The following is a 12,651-nucleotide window of genomic DNA, read 5'->3' on the forward strand; positions in this document are numbered from 1 at the left end:
TTATTATTATACTATATTATTATGTGTGCGAGCGCGATAGCGGGGGCGATCTGACCGTTGGCGAACTCTGTATGATGCACTGCGAACCGCGCGGACAGCGCCACTCCCTTGCAGCGACCACCGATACCACTCGAATATTACGGCGGTACACTTTGCCGGGATCGCATCGGGTCTGATGCACTCGGCGGTGACCGATATTGTACTGTCGTCGTGAAACGACGGTATTATAGGGCCTACAGCTACATAACACACGCCTACACTTACAGCTATACCTACATGTTATAATAAAGCCGATGGTTACATGCGTTATGTAGGTAGGTACCCACACGCGGCCCGAGAGAACCGGAAATTGTACAGTAATTTTGTCACCGATATTTTGGAGACAGTGTGGTTCTAGTTATCAGTGTGTTGGTCGTTTTGTCGACGTGACACGATGTATTCCGGTACTCGGGCAAGCTGAGAAATCAACCATGTTACCGCAACGTGTTCAAAAACCAGCATCATTCATTTTATTGACCCATCATCTCGAACCTCTTGAACGCGTCGCCACTCACATCGAGTGCCTCTTTTGCCACCACCCCAGAACCCTACCTATTCTACCCGGAGGGAATTCAGTAGCGTTGTCGTCTGACGACAGCGTAATGAAAAAAATAATTCGACAAGCACCACTTAAAAATCCGCAATCAAAGCATATGACGCACCGACCCCATTGATGTTTAACCCAATTTAAGGCGAGAGAGCCCCGGCGTCATTATCCGAGGAGTCTCACTTCCTCAGTATCTGCTATATACCGTCACGGCACTCTCACGCGTATAACAGTGGATAGGGATTAGGGATTCATTGGCGCAACTAGGGGGGGGGGGGGGGTCTAGGGGATTGTAAAGAAGGATTCGCTGCCTGCAAAGCATTGAACACAAAATAGTTTTTCATCTTTTCTGTCCTATATTTGTGTCTGTGCGATTATTAATAAACTATTATGGGTGAAAAAAATTAGACACGGTACGGGTAACCGCTATACCGGCGTGCGTAGTGCCCGGGTACCCCTTTTCTTCTAAACGCAAACACATCGAACCAGAGAATCTGTCGTCATACGCCGGGCGTTGCTGCGACGTTGCCGCGGTGCGTCAGAATCGCTCGTTCGCGTTCCACGTTTTTATTATTGATTTAAGACGAGGGACAAGATGCGGTATCCATGGCAACGTCGGACCCAGGGCAAAGGCGCGAAAGGAGTGAGAGAGAGAAATACAGGGAGCAAACGAGTGATGGTGAGGAATCGCGCGCGGAGAGGAATAGTGATGCTGCTCGCGGTGGTGGATAGGACGTGCCACGCCCAAGAGGTGGCACGCTGCTGCGGATGCACTGCGTTCTTCCCTTACACTATGCACACCGTTCGCCCGACAACGAGGTTTATGTATGTATGCCCCATACGCTGCGTGACCAGATGCCCACACGAAAGCGCACTTGACCTCATCACCCCCGTTAGTCGCGAGTGTGTTGCGAAAAGTATAGTGTAGGTACTCTCTCATTGCGCAATTATAGACATATAAAACTGTATGACATGTCAATAAAAATTGACGCATGTACGTAATATCAGGGGGTTCAATGCAAAGTAATACTGCAGTATGTCACTCGCCTTAAGGGTCTCGCCACACTTGGGTATTTTCGCCGTCCAGTTCGAAAGGTTTTAACGCCGCGACAATAAAACCGGTCGCACCATGCGCCACACTAACGGTATTAGAAGCTAATCTACGTTCATTCCCATAATTCTCAGCGGTAAACGTACGATTAATCGAACTTATACATAATTATGTATATCAGTTATTACTTACTACTCTCTTCGTTTTACTATTCAGTATTCATGATACTACAACATATGATTAACCAAACTTACATAACTACATTAGTTATAATAATATATGATTATTACTTATTTAACTTTTGATTTTACATACAGGGAAGAAATTCCGAATACTTTAGCACTTTTATAATGTAAGTAAAATATATTAAACCTAGTTGAATAAAAATTATAAAATCTAATAATTGTATTTAAATTATTTTGAATCGATATTATTAATCATGTCATGTATCAACTACATTATTATGATTAGAGTAATAGCTATTACTGAAATACTTGGTGAATTAGAGCCACATGCACAGCTACACCTGAACTAGAAACAAGAAACTAGGCACACGAGATCCATCCCGATTCCCTATGCAGTTTTGGTAAAACCACCTGATTATACTATTAGAATGTTGATATAACATATTTATATATGTAATTCATCTATAACATTAAAATAATTATGATGAATAAAAAAAATTAAAGATTATCAAAAACAATGTTTTTATTCAATCGTACGTAAAAATGTTAAATGAAAATATAAGAAACCCTTATCATTACGCCATTTCAATTTTTAAACGACGATCAACGACATAATTGATCTAGTATAACAGTTTTTCCATAACAATAGATATGCTTAAAATGCACTTCAATTACAGAATCTCATGAGTATATATTATTATACCATATCAATTCATTTTTCTATAAATATAGAAAAGAATGATGGTAAATAAAAGATTTTTTTATTATTATTCATTAACATATAGCAATGAGTCATAAGTAACTGAAGTGACAAAACAATTGTGTTGAAATGGTCAGAAAAAAAAATATAATTTGACTCAAAACATATTCTTAATTTTACTGCTATTAACTTACTGTAAGTATATAGTATTAATATTTACATTAAAAAAATTAGGAAGAATTGTTGCCAATCACAACATTATATTTATATTATGATGTAAGCTTTAAGAGAAAAATAATGTTCATATATTATAAATTTCCTATTTTCTAACATTTATATAATTTACAAAAAAAAAAAAAAATTATAATAATAACAAATAAATATAAATTTGTTGTTGGGACATTTTTTTGTTTAGACAATTTTTAAATTAACATTTTGAAATGCTGTGTCGATTTATCAGTAAATTTTTATTTCTAAAAATAAATTTATTTTCAGAATAATTTAAATTTGAGTCATGCATAGACCATGACAACAACAGTTCTGTCCCACAGGGACTCGATGATTTTTTCAACAATTTCATTAACTGTTGGGTAATGAATTAACATTTTAGAACAACAATGTGCTCATACCACCCATTTCACTTTGTTCTTTAACAAATATTTCAAAATACTGGTATATAATAGTAACAGCTAACAGGATACCCGTGCCTGATCCAATGGCACCCATGAAGTCGGCCAACACAGATAATGCACCAATACAAAGCCCTCCAAACGCTGCAGCAGTAGGTATATAACGGTTCAATTCATGAATCATGGAGTTATCCCTGTGACCTCGCATAACCATTTGTTGTTCTTTTAATTGCTTTGCAACCTATTAACATAAATGTTTTTATTTATAGGTTTAACATAAATAAATTAAATTGAATATCAATTTGCTGTACTAACATCTTTAGCGGATGATCCAGAGACTTCAATCCATGTTTTGGAAAAGAATGCACATGATCCCAACATAAATACAATATAAAGAATAGCGTGGATAGGATCTTCTGCAATATGAGATAGATTTTCTGGTGGAGATAAATAATAGCACAAACCTCCAACTGGATATGCTCGTGCTGGTCCACCACCACCAACATCAGCCCAAACACCCAATAAATTCACTAATATGTTACCATGGAATTTTACAGCCAACATCTATAAATTAAACATTCAAAATATGAGTGGTTAATTATATAATCAAAACTTAATGACAATCTTTTTACCTGAGATATAACATATAAATTTGATACTAAAGCAGATTGTAAAATGATAGGAATGTTTGATGTATAGAACAACTTGATTGGATAGCTGCTATATTGTCCACGATACCTGGCAGACTTAATTGGTAGATCAACTCGGAAACCCTATAATATTATCATGAACATATAATTAAATTATAAAACTCATAATATTTTATTTTAATTTTAACTTACTTGGAAATATATTACAATAGCAAACACCAATACAGTTGCCAATAAATTCATCAAGTTCGGTAAGTTTTGTCTATAAAAGGCTTCCCTGAGTGCTCTAACCTTATCTTGTCTTGTAGCCAATAAATGGAACAAAGCTATAACAGCTCCTTCAAATTCAGTACCTCGACCTAGAAAACATATTTATCATTTTAACCAACCAATTATAAAATAACAAATAATTTGTAAAAAATACTTTAAATAAAATATATTTTACCTGTGTTAACAGTTGTTGGACTGAAAGCTTTCCAGACTATCGTTTCACAAATGTTTGTAGCTATGAAAAGTGATATTCCCGAACCTAACCCGTATCCTTTTTGCAAAAGTTCGTCCAATAACAAGACAATTAATCCAGCCACAAACAACTGAATGATGATTAACAAGCATACGCCAGCTCCAATTTCACTGGGATCACCATACATACCAGTCATAACATAAACAATTGCTTGTCCAACAGTAATAACCATACCAAACACTAAAAAATTATAATATATTTTTGGTTAATTAAATAAAATAATTATATTTTTAATTTTATTATATAAATATAATCCATACGTTTTTGTGCTCCATTAAATAATGCACGATCTTTAGGAGTATCACCAACTTCAATGATTTTAGCTCCAGCCAACAATTGCATAATAAGCCCAGAAGTTACAATTGGTGAAATTCCAAGTTCCATTAAAGTACCTCGATTTGAAGCCAAAATTACACGAATCCAATAAAAAGGATCAGCTGAGTCTGAACTCATAATTCCAAACAGAGGTATCTAAAAATTATATAATTTTTAAAATTTTAAAGACAACAAAAATTAATATAAAATAAAATAACTTACTTGACAGCAAACCAAAAAAATGAATAAAGTAATGGCAGTCCATAATACTTTTTCTCTGAATTGAATCTAAGTAAAATAAGAGTATATAATTAGTAATCACTAATTAAATTCATTATTTAATTTTAATTTAATAGAAAATATAAGTGTAGGTAATTGATAATTAAATCTCTAATATTAACACATCATTTTTAAAATATACACAAATAGTAAACCATTAGTTAAAGTAAATTAAAATTAGAATTAAAATCTATTATAATTTATAAGTTTATAACCTATCAACAAACTAAATATAAATTTATCAATTAAAATTATCATATCAATCCTATCTATTATCTAATAAATATGTTTATTTGCTTAGCTAAAATATAATTAGTACCTATAATAATCAATATAAGCATAGATTTCTTTTAACTTGAACAATACTAACTAATATAATTTGGATCTAATGATTGAGCACAGTTAATTTGGGCACATAAATCAGTGTTATTGTCTGTTTTAAGTGACCTAAAAATATCCTAATAACATAAATAGTTTTAACAGTATTTAAATACTTACTTTACGTTCAGGTTTAGCAATTTCTGGCAATATACTGCAGAAAGGTTTAATTACTTCTAAAAATTTAACTGAAACAAAAAACAAAAAAACAAATAAATTAAATTCTTGTATTACGATAATTTGTGTTTTTGAATGATCTAAAATATATTAGGTAATAAATAAGATATTACGAGTAAATATAGAATACATTTTGATGGATCTAATGATTTAATTTGTTGGACACAAAATGTCAGAGTATAGTCAACTAGATAACAGTGTGCATGAAATGTTCCATAGACTTGGAATAAAGGCTAAAATATTGAACATTATAATACAATACATTATTCAATTGTTATTGTTTTTTCATTGTCTGGGGAACACTCACAATGACAGCAAAAATTAAGCTTTTGGGTATTGTGTACCTATAGTTATATTAAGTTTTAATCAGTAGGTAATGTAAATTATCCAGAATTTTTAAAAGTATGATACTTTACTTTAATATTTTAATATTGAACAGAGACTACCTATCTTTAAAACTATCATATTTTAAACAGCATAGGCACTTAATAGTTAGATAGATATTAGATAATACTATTTACATTTTAAAGATTCATAAATCAAATAGTACCTAAGTTATACAAAAAGTAGGTGAAAGAAAGGTGCCAAATATGCAATTTCAAAATAGAACCATAAGACAGTACACATTAACATAATTTGCTTACAAAACGTAACTATAAATTAATCACTAAATTTAATAACAATTAAATTAATCATATTATGATATAACAAACAGCTACGTCACATCAATCTATGCTTGAAAAATCATTTATTATATTTATAAACGAAATAAGTAGTTTCAATACACTTAAGTTAACTAAATATAGGAGTAACCCATTAGTTTATAATAAATAACACATTTATTCATAAATGGAAGAACGTTTCTATAGACCAAAAACCTGACCCACTTTTTAAAAACCAAACAAATTGAAGAAAAGTTTCAAACAAATTGTTTTAGAACTCATAACAAATCGTTTGGGAAAGAAAGAAACACATAATTAACTTCAGAGGCATCAATCAATTTACAGCAGACGCCCGTTGCCAACAGGTATCATAGATGTAAAGGGGTTCCTTCACGGAGGGCTATAGAAAACACGAATTATCCAAAAGTGTAAACCAAAAATGAAATGGAAAATAAACAGTAATAATACTTACAACCCATTGTGATTGATTTGTGTTCGTGACAGTCTTTTGGCTTCAATTATTAAAGAACATCAGTAGTAAAACGACACGTATTTAACGTCAGGAACCATAAGAGACGAGTGATCTGGAAAAGGTGGACGTCACGGCGACAGAGTACAGTTCACTTTCAATATTCTGTGGAACGTACAACCACGTAGCGGCTTGACCGACAACATCAACACGAACACACATGCAACGATTTTTGTCGATGAGTCGGCGACACGTATGGTGTACACATACCAAAGAGGTTACAAACACGCCCTCCCACGGACGGTGTACATGTGTACAACATACCATTTTTTAAATTGTTGTCATGCAACGTTGGACCTTCGTCACATTATTATTATTTTAATAATAAATTTATATGTTACGAATAATACGTCTGTATTTGCAATGACATATTATTATTATTATTATTATAAACAATTGACATAAAATATTATGTAAAAATTATATTATATCATGAATTACGGTATATTATAAGTAGGTATATTAATTATATAATGCGTGTACTCCATGATTGCCTGTGCAATGTACGCTGATCGAATTATCGGTAACGGATTTTGATTTGTTTTGTTTAATATTCATTAATCGTTAAAGAATTATAGCTTATGGATAATGGTTATATATATAGAGTGGTGGACAATTTAAAAGTTTAAAACATTAAAAACATTCTACCAAAAATTATGGATATTTTTTAATATTTAATACTCTCGATTTGAGTATATATGGTTTCTTTTCTCTTCTGTATTTTTTTTTTATTTATAGGGTGCACACAAAATGGATATGTTCTAAAAATGTTAATCTGAAACATAAGCCGAAGCTAGCTATATTAGTATTTACTATTTTGTATGTATTATGGCTAATGTAGATAGCTGAAAACAACGCAAGAACATTAAATATTAAAATGTAATACATTTATTTATCTATCTCAGTCTGTGCCACTACATAAGTTAACTACCAAGAATTGAAGGATCGTGCTAAAGGCCTAACGGCTAAAAGTTAAGACAAGCTGTTAAACGATGGAATTGGACTGCTGAAAACGAGTTACAACTTACAAGTACCAAATACCAATATACCATGATAGGCATAAAGCATAATTCTTTCAATTGTCTATTATTTTAGGCAACGTCATTACGATTAACAGCGTACGCAAGGTTTATAGATTATTATAACATATATTTTATGAACTTTGCGGGCTTCGAGCACAGAATAAAACTGTTACGAGTTTAATGCTTATCAATTATCATTGATTAAAGGGGGGTTCACCATAGATAATATAAGAATAATTATATTATCTATGGGGTTTCCACACAGAAGAAAATTTTTCACCAAGGTTTATAGATAATAATATTGTATTATCTATCATGGGATTTACACCAAGGTTTATAGATAATAATATTATATTATCTATAAACCTTGGTGTGAACCACGGTTTAAGATATACTTAATTATAGTATATCTTAATTCGTAGTGTGGACCCTTCTTGCTTAAATATGTCCTAACCTCCAATATAAAAATGATATGATAACGATATAATAACAAATTATGAGATAACTGAGTAGTTCTTTATTGGAATTTGCTAAGGTTTTTTATTTTGTTATAGATTTTAAGTTTAACAAAATTCTATTTTGTTTATATGAGTAAATAATAAATATTCGTTTTAATTAATTAGTTTTGTTCCATGTACCATCATGTTCGCTACATTACGTTCACTCATTCACCCTAGGAACGGTGTAATCCTATCAGTTAGGGGCCTTAAGTCTGATTTACACATAAAATGGGTCCGACCAGAGAAAATTGCTTGCTGGGATCCTAAAAAATCTGGTGACTTATCACCCTTGGAGCCTCTGGACATGTCAAAACCTCCATTAGAGTATCAAGAATCTGAGGAACTAAAAACGTAAATGATTAACATAACTTTATTTTTTTTTATTGACAAAAGGTTATGAAAGTAGTTGATTTTTATCAACCAAATTTTATTTTAGAGCAAACGAATATGTGCGTAAAGTATTTTCTTGTGAGTTTATGGGACGGCGGTATGCAACGCAACTGGCTCGTCAACAACTCATTGATAAAGTCAAAGCCAATAATTTGGATTTCACATCATGCGAAGTTCAAAGTATGATCATGATATATTATTAATAACTAAAAATGATATTTTATTTTTATTTTTTACTTTCTTAATTGGAACAATATAGTATATTTATTTTTTAAAAAAAGTTATTAATTAGGTAGGCACATATAATATTTAAAATATATTTTTTCAGTTTACATTAATTAAAAAAATTTTAGGTTTCTGTATATTATGTAATTAAGTCTGCTAAGAACTTTTAGCTTTATCATATTTGACTTTGCAGAGCTATGGGAGTGATCTATAAATATGTTTAAAACTCTCAAGCAAAATTTAAATTTGTTTGCATTATTTAGTCATTACCGCACATATATACGCATATTTTAATATAAAAGAAATTATATAATAATATACATAAAATAAGACCTACTAAGTATTTTCGTTACAAGTATAAGAGTATAAGCGCTTTCATATCTTCATGGCTGGAGAGGCAGCTGCACAGGTTAGTCCAGCCGTCCAAAAACATATGACAGTAACAACACTTTTAATATTTTGGCAAGATAATTTTATACACGCTTGGACCCATAATTATATTTTCTAGTATGTGTTCGGATAAAAAAAATATGTCCAGATATCAGAATTAAGAAAGCAAATCATAAAAGTAATCATTGTAATTGTGTTCATTAGTATTTTATTTTAAGACCTATTCATAACTAATAACATTACAACTAACCAATTTTAATAAAAATTAAATATTTGACACCGTGTTATAAAATAGTAGGTATAGTCGGTACTATTAACAGTACCCTGGTTTTTTACTACTATACATTGGATTATTTAGATAACTATCTAATTGTCTAACCAATATTTTAGATAATTATATAACTTTATAATATTAGGTCAGTTTTATTCTCAATTTTTTTTTAATGGTATGGGAAATAAGTAGACAATTTTAAATTATAATTATTAATTAACATTAATAACCTAATGTTTTTTTTATATTCTTCAATTTGGTTAGTCTTAAATATAGATTATAAGACGTAAAAAATATGTTATAGTTCCCAGTATATTTATATCCAATAAATATTCATGTTTTTTATATTTAGTTGCCAGTATGACGGCAAACATTCGTAATCTTCAAGAACACTACAAATTATCTCCAAGAGATAAAAATTCTAGAGTAGCATTAAAAGAAATAATAGATAAACGTAAAAAAAGACTGAAACATTTACGAACTTGGGACTATAAGAAGTTTGAATGGTTATTGGAAAATTTAGATTTAATGTATCATCCTCACCCGTAAGTAAATTGCAAAATAATTTTACAATATATTTATATTTATAATTTGTATTTCTATTCTAGACCCTATGAACGAGTAGAAAGAAAAAAATCCTTACGTCGTCTGACATCTAAATGGTGTGATGAAGTTAAATCTAAAAAACTGGCGGAATACCGTACTGAATTGGATAACGAAAAAGAAAAATTTTTGAAACAAAAATTGGAAACATTAGAATGGGCTAAAAAAGAAGAAGTTGAATGTGGAGTTGAACCAACAATAACTGATGCAGATATTGAAAATGCCCGTAAACAATTAGAAGAATGGAAAACCCTTAAATCAATTCAAGAATAACCCTATTGTAAATGAGAATTGTTAAATAAAAATTAAAACTCTTTAATGTTCAAAAAAACAGTTCTATAGTATTAAAATTATTAACTAGTTTTTTATTTATGACTTAAAATTTAATTGCATGGTATTGTACCAATTTTTGAAGCTACTTCCTGCCATGTATTTGAAGCAATTAAATTTGCTTTCTGTTGTCCTTCTTGTAGTACTTTACTCAAATATTCCGGTGAATCTATTAATTTTAATATCTCCTGACGAATAGGCGTAAATTTTTCAACTAACGCTTCTGCTACTATATGTTTATACCTTAAAAATAAAATACCATATTATAAGTATCAATTAGTTATAAACTTGTACTATATAGGTAAACTATCAAAATTAAAATAATATTGTAACTCTATTTTAGTTTTATATTATCATTATTTGTTGTTAAAAAAAACTAAAAAATAGTTACAATATTTTATAATTATTATTTTGTTAGGTAAAACTAATTTACCGTCCAGTGTCCAACAGCAAATTTTCTTCACAAATTTCTTCTGGCAATAGTCCACAAATAAGTGAATGCATAGTTATAAGTGTTGAAACACCTGGTCTATTTTCAGGATCATATGTTATTTTTGATGTACAATCTGTAACAGATTTTTTCACTTTTTCTACAATGACATCTGGTTCATCCGTAATTTCTATTCTTCCACGAGGATCTGGATGAGACTTAGACATTTTTTTCATAGGGTCACGAAGATTTCTTATCCTTGAAGAGCAATTTTCTAAAGACAAAATTGATAAATTTTACATGTCCATACAATATATTTAAGTTACATATATTTATATTTAAGTTATATATATATTGTATTTACGTTGAATAAGAACTTCAGGTACAGGAAATGTGTCACCAAAGCGTTTATTGAATGTTCGAGCTAAACTATGAGCTAACTGCAAGTGTTGAATTTGATCTTCGCCGACTGGTACTTTAGTTGCTCTATGACAAATAAAATAGGCCAATGACGAAAATGTTAGATGGAAAGTATAATTGATTACTTATATAAAAGTATGTCTGCAGCTTGTAAAACTGGATATAAGTACAAACCAAGAGGAACATCTTTCAAAGTTGAAGACTTTTCTTTAAATTGAGGCAACTGGCCCAATCTAGGCATTGTTGTTAAGCATCCAAGAACCCAACTTAATTGTGTATGTTCAGGTACCTAAAGATTAAATAGAATTTACAATCAGGTAATAATTTTAGTGCTTTATTGCTATAAAAAAGTTATATTTCTATGTAAAGACTACAATAAAAATGGATTATTACATTTTTCAAGTTATTAAACACTTAAAGTATAATATATTATATTATATCAAACAAACAATATTTTTTACCATGATTGAAATTTAAATTACCTGAGATTGCAGAAATAGGGTGCTTTTTTCAGGATCAATTCCACATGCAATTAGACTAGCCGCCATGAGAAGGACATTTTTTTCTAATTCCTTGGTATTCTAATAAAATAGAAAAATGTCAACACAACAGTCATAGTTTATAATATTAGATAAACAATATTGAACTAACATATGGCAAAGTAATGGAGTGCATGTCAACAATGCTGAATATGACTTCTCTGTTTTCATTTTGTAGTTGAACCCACTTGGATACAGCACCAAAGTAATTACCTAAATGCAGGGTTCCTGTAGGCTGAATCCCAGAGAATACTCTCGCCTTCCATTTAACCTAGAAAGTTGTTTTTAAATATTTATGATCAAAAAGTTATTAAATAAATATTGTAACAAATTGAGTAAGATTAAAATAAAGCATTTTGATCACTTACATTTGAATGACAGAAACGTACAAGTGTTAGACAAGAAAGGGATATCTTTTTTAAAATCATGTTTAAATATTTGTTTGAGGAATATGTGTAATTATGATGATATACTGCAACAGTGCAACTGAATACTAAAATCAATACCATACGTCCAAGCATTTATTGAGTCAACATTGTGCAGAAACTTTACGTACCTATACGAATTTAGAAAATCACAAAGAGTCAAGATCCAGTAGTAACTATACTACCAAGTATTTATGAGTAAAAATAAGAAAAAATTTACAAGTTAATACTATTTACTATAATATTCAAGACTGGAAACAATATACTCTTGTCTCTTTAAAGTCATATTATTGTTTATTAATTTATTATTAAGATTTAAGTCAATACTCGATACTCAAAATTCAAACAGGTACTCAAGTCTCAAATACACAATCGCCAATCAGTCATCTGGTATAAAAGATAACAATCAAAATATGAGGATGGTCACGACTTGTTCTATGAT

The 12,651-nt window shown here is 30.6% G+C and overlaps 3 protein-coding genes across 7 annotated transcripts; 1 reads left to right on the top strand and 2 right to left on the bottom strand.

Moving 5' to 3' along the window:
- Positions 1-2,326: 2,326 nt before the first annotated feature.
- On the bottom strand, positions 2,327-6,812 carry LOC132939694 (protein transport protein Sec61 subunit alpha). The gene is made up of 9 exons (XM_061007007.1): positions 6,608-6,812; positions 5,417-5,484; positions 4,862-4,927; positions 4,585-4,795; positions 4,247-4,504; positions 3,994-4,160; positions 3,784-3,924; positions 3,467-3,715; positions 2,327-3,392 (listed from the first exon to the last, which is right to left on the bottom strand). Exons 1-9 carry the CDS (start codon positions 6,612-6,614, stop codon positions 3,129-3,131), a joined length of 1,431 nt encoding a protein of 476 aa, XP_060862990.1. The 5' UTR covers positions 6,615-6,812; the 3' UTR covers positions 2,327-3,128.
- Positions 6,813-8,115: 1,303 nt separating this feature from the next.
- LOC132939697 (small ribosomal subunit protein uS15m) lies at positions 8,116-10,433 on the top strand. Its single transcript, XM_061007014.1, has 4 exons — positions 8,116-8,537; positions 8,623-8,756; positions 9,815-10,007; positions 10,071-10,433. The coding sequence occupies exons 1-4, from the start codon at positions 8,329-8,331 to the stop codon at positions 10,336-10,338; spliced, it is 804 nt and encodes a 267-aa protein (XP_060862997.1). The 5' UTR covers positions 8,116-8,328; the 3' UTR covers positions 10,339-10,433.
- LOC132939695 (tryptophan--tRNA ligase, mitochondrial) lies at positions 10,365-12,628 on the bottom strand. Of its 5 annotated transcripts, none has more exons than XM_061007010.1 (8): positions 12,447-12,628; positions 12,153-12,340; positions 11,897-12,055; positions 11,728-11,826; positions 11,371-11,534; positions 11,190-11,311; positions 10,829-11,099; positions 10,365-10,638 (listed from the first exon to the last, which is right to left on the bottom strand). In XM_061007010.1, the coding sequence occupies exons 2-8, from the start codon at positions 12,303-12,305 to the stop codon at positions 10,449-10,451; spliced, it is 1,158 nt and encodes a 385-aa protein (XP_060862993.1). In that variant the 5' UTR covers positions 12,306-12,340; positions 12,447-12,628; the 3' UTR covers positions 10,365-10,448. The 5 variants fall into 5 exon arrangements, with proteins under 5 accessions (XP_060862993.1, XP_060862992.1, XP_060862995.1 ...); XM_061007009.1 differs by having other exon boundaries at positions 12,440-12,628; XM_061007012.1 differs by having other exon boundaries at positions 12,153-12,270; positions 12,341-12,628.
- Positions 12,629-12,651: the final 23 nt, after the last annotated feature.

Source organism: Metopolophium dirhodum, chromosome 2 (genome assembly GCF_019925205.1).
Source record: "Metopolophium dirhodum isolate CAU chromosome 2, ASM1992520v1, whole genome shotgun sequence".
NCBI lineage: Eukaryota > Metazoa > Arthropoda > Insecta > Hemiptera > Aphididae > Metopolophium > Metopolophium dirhodum.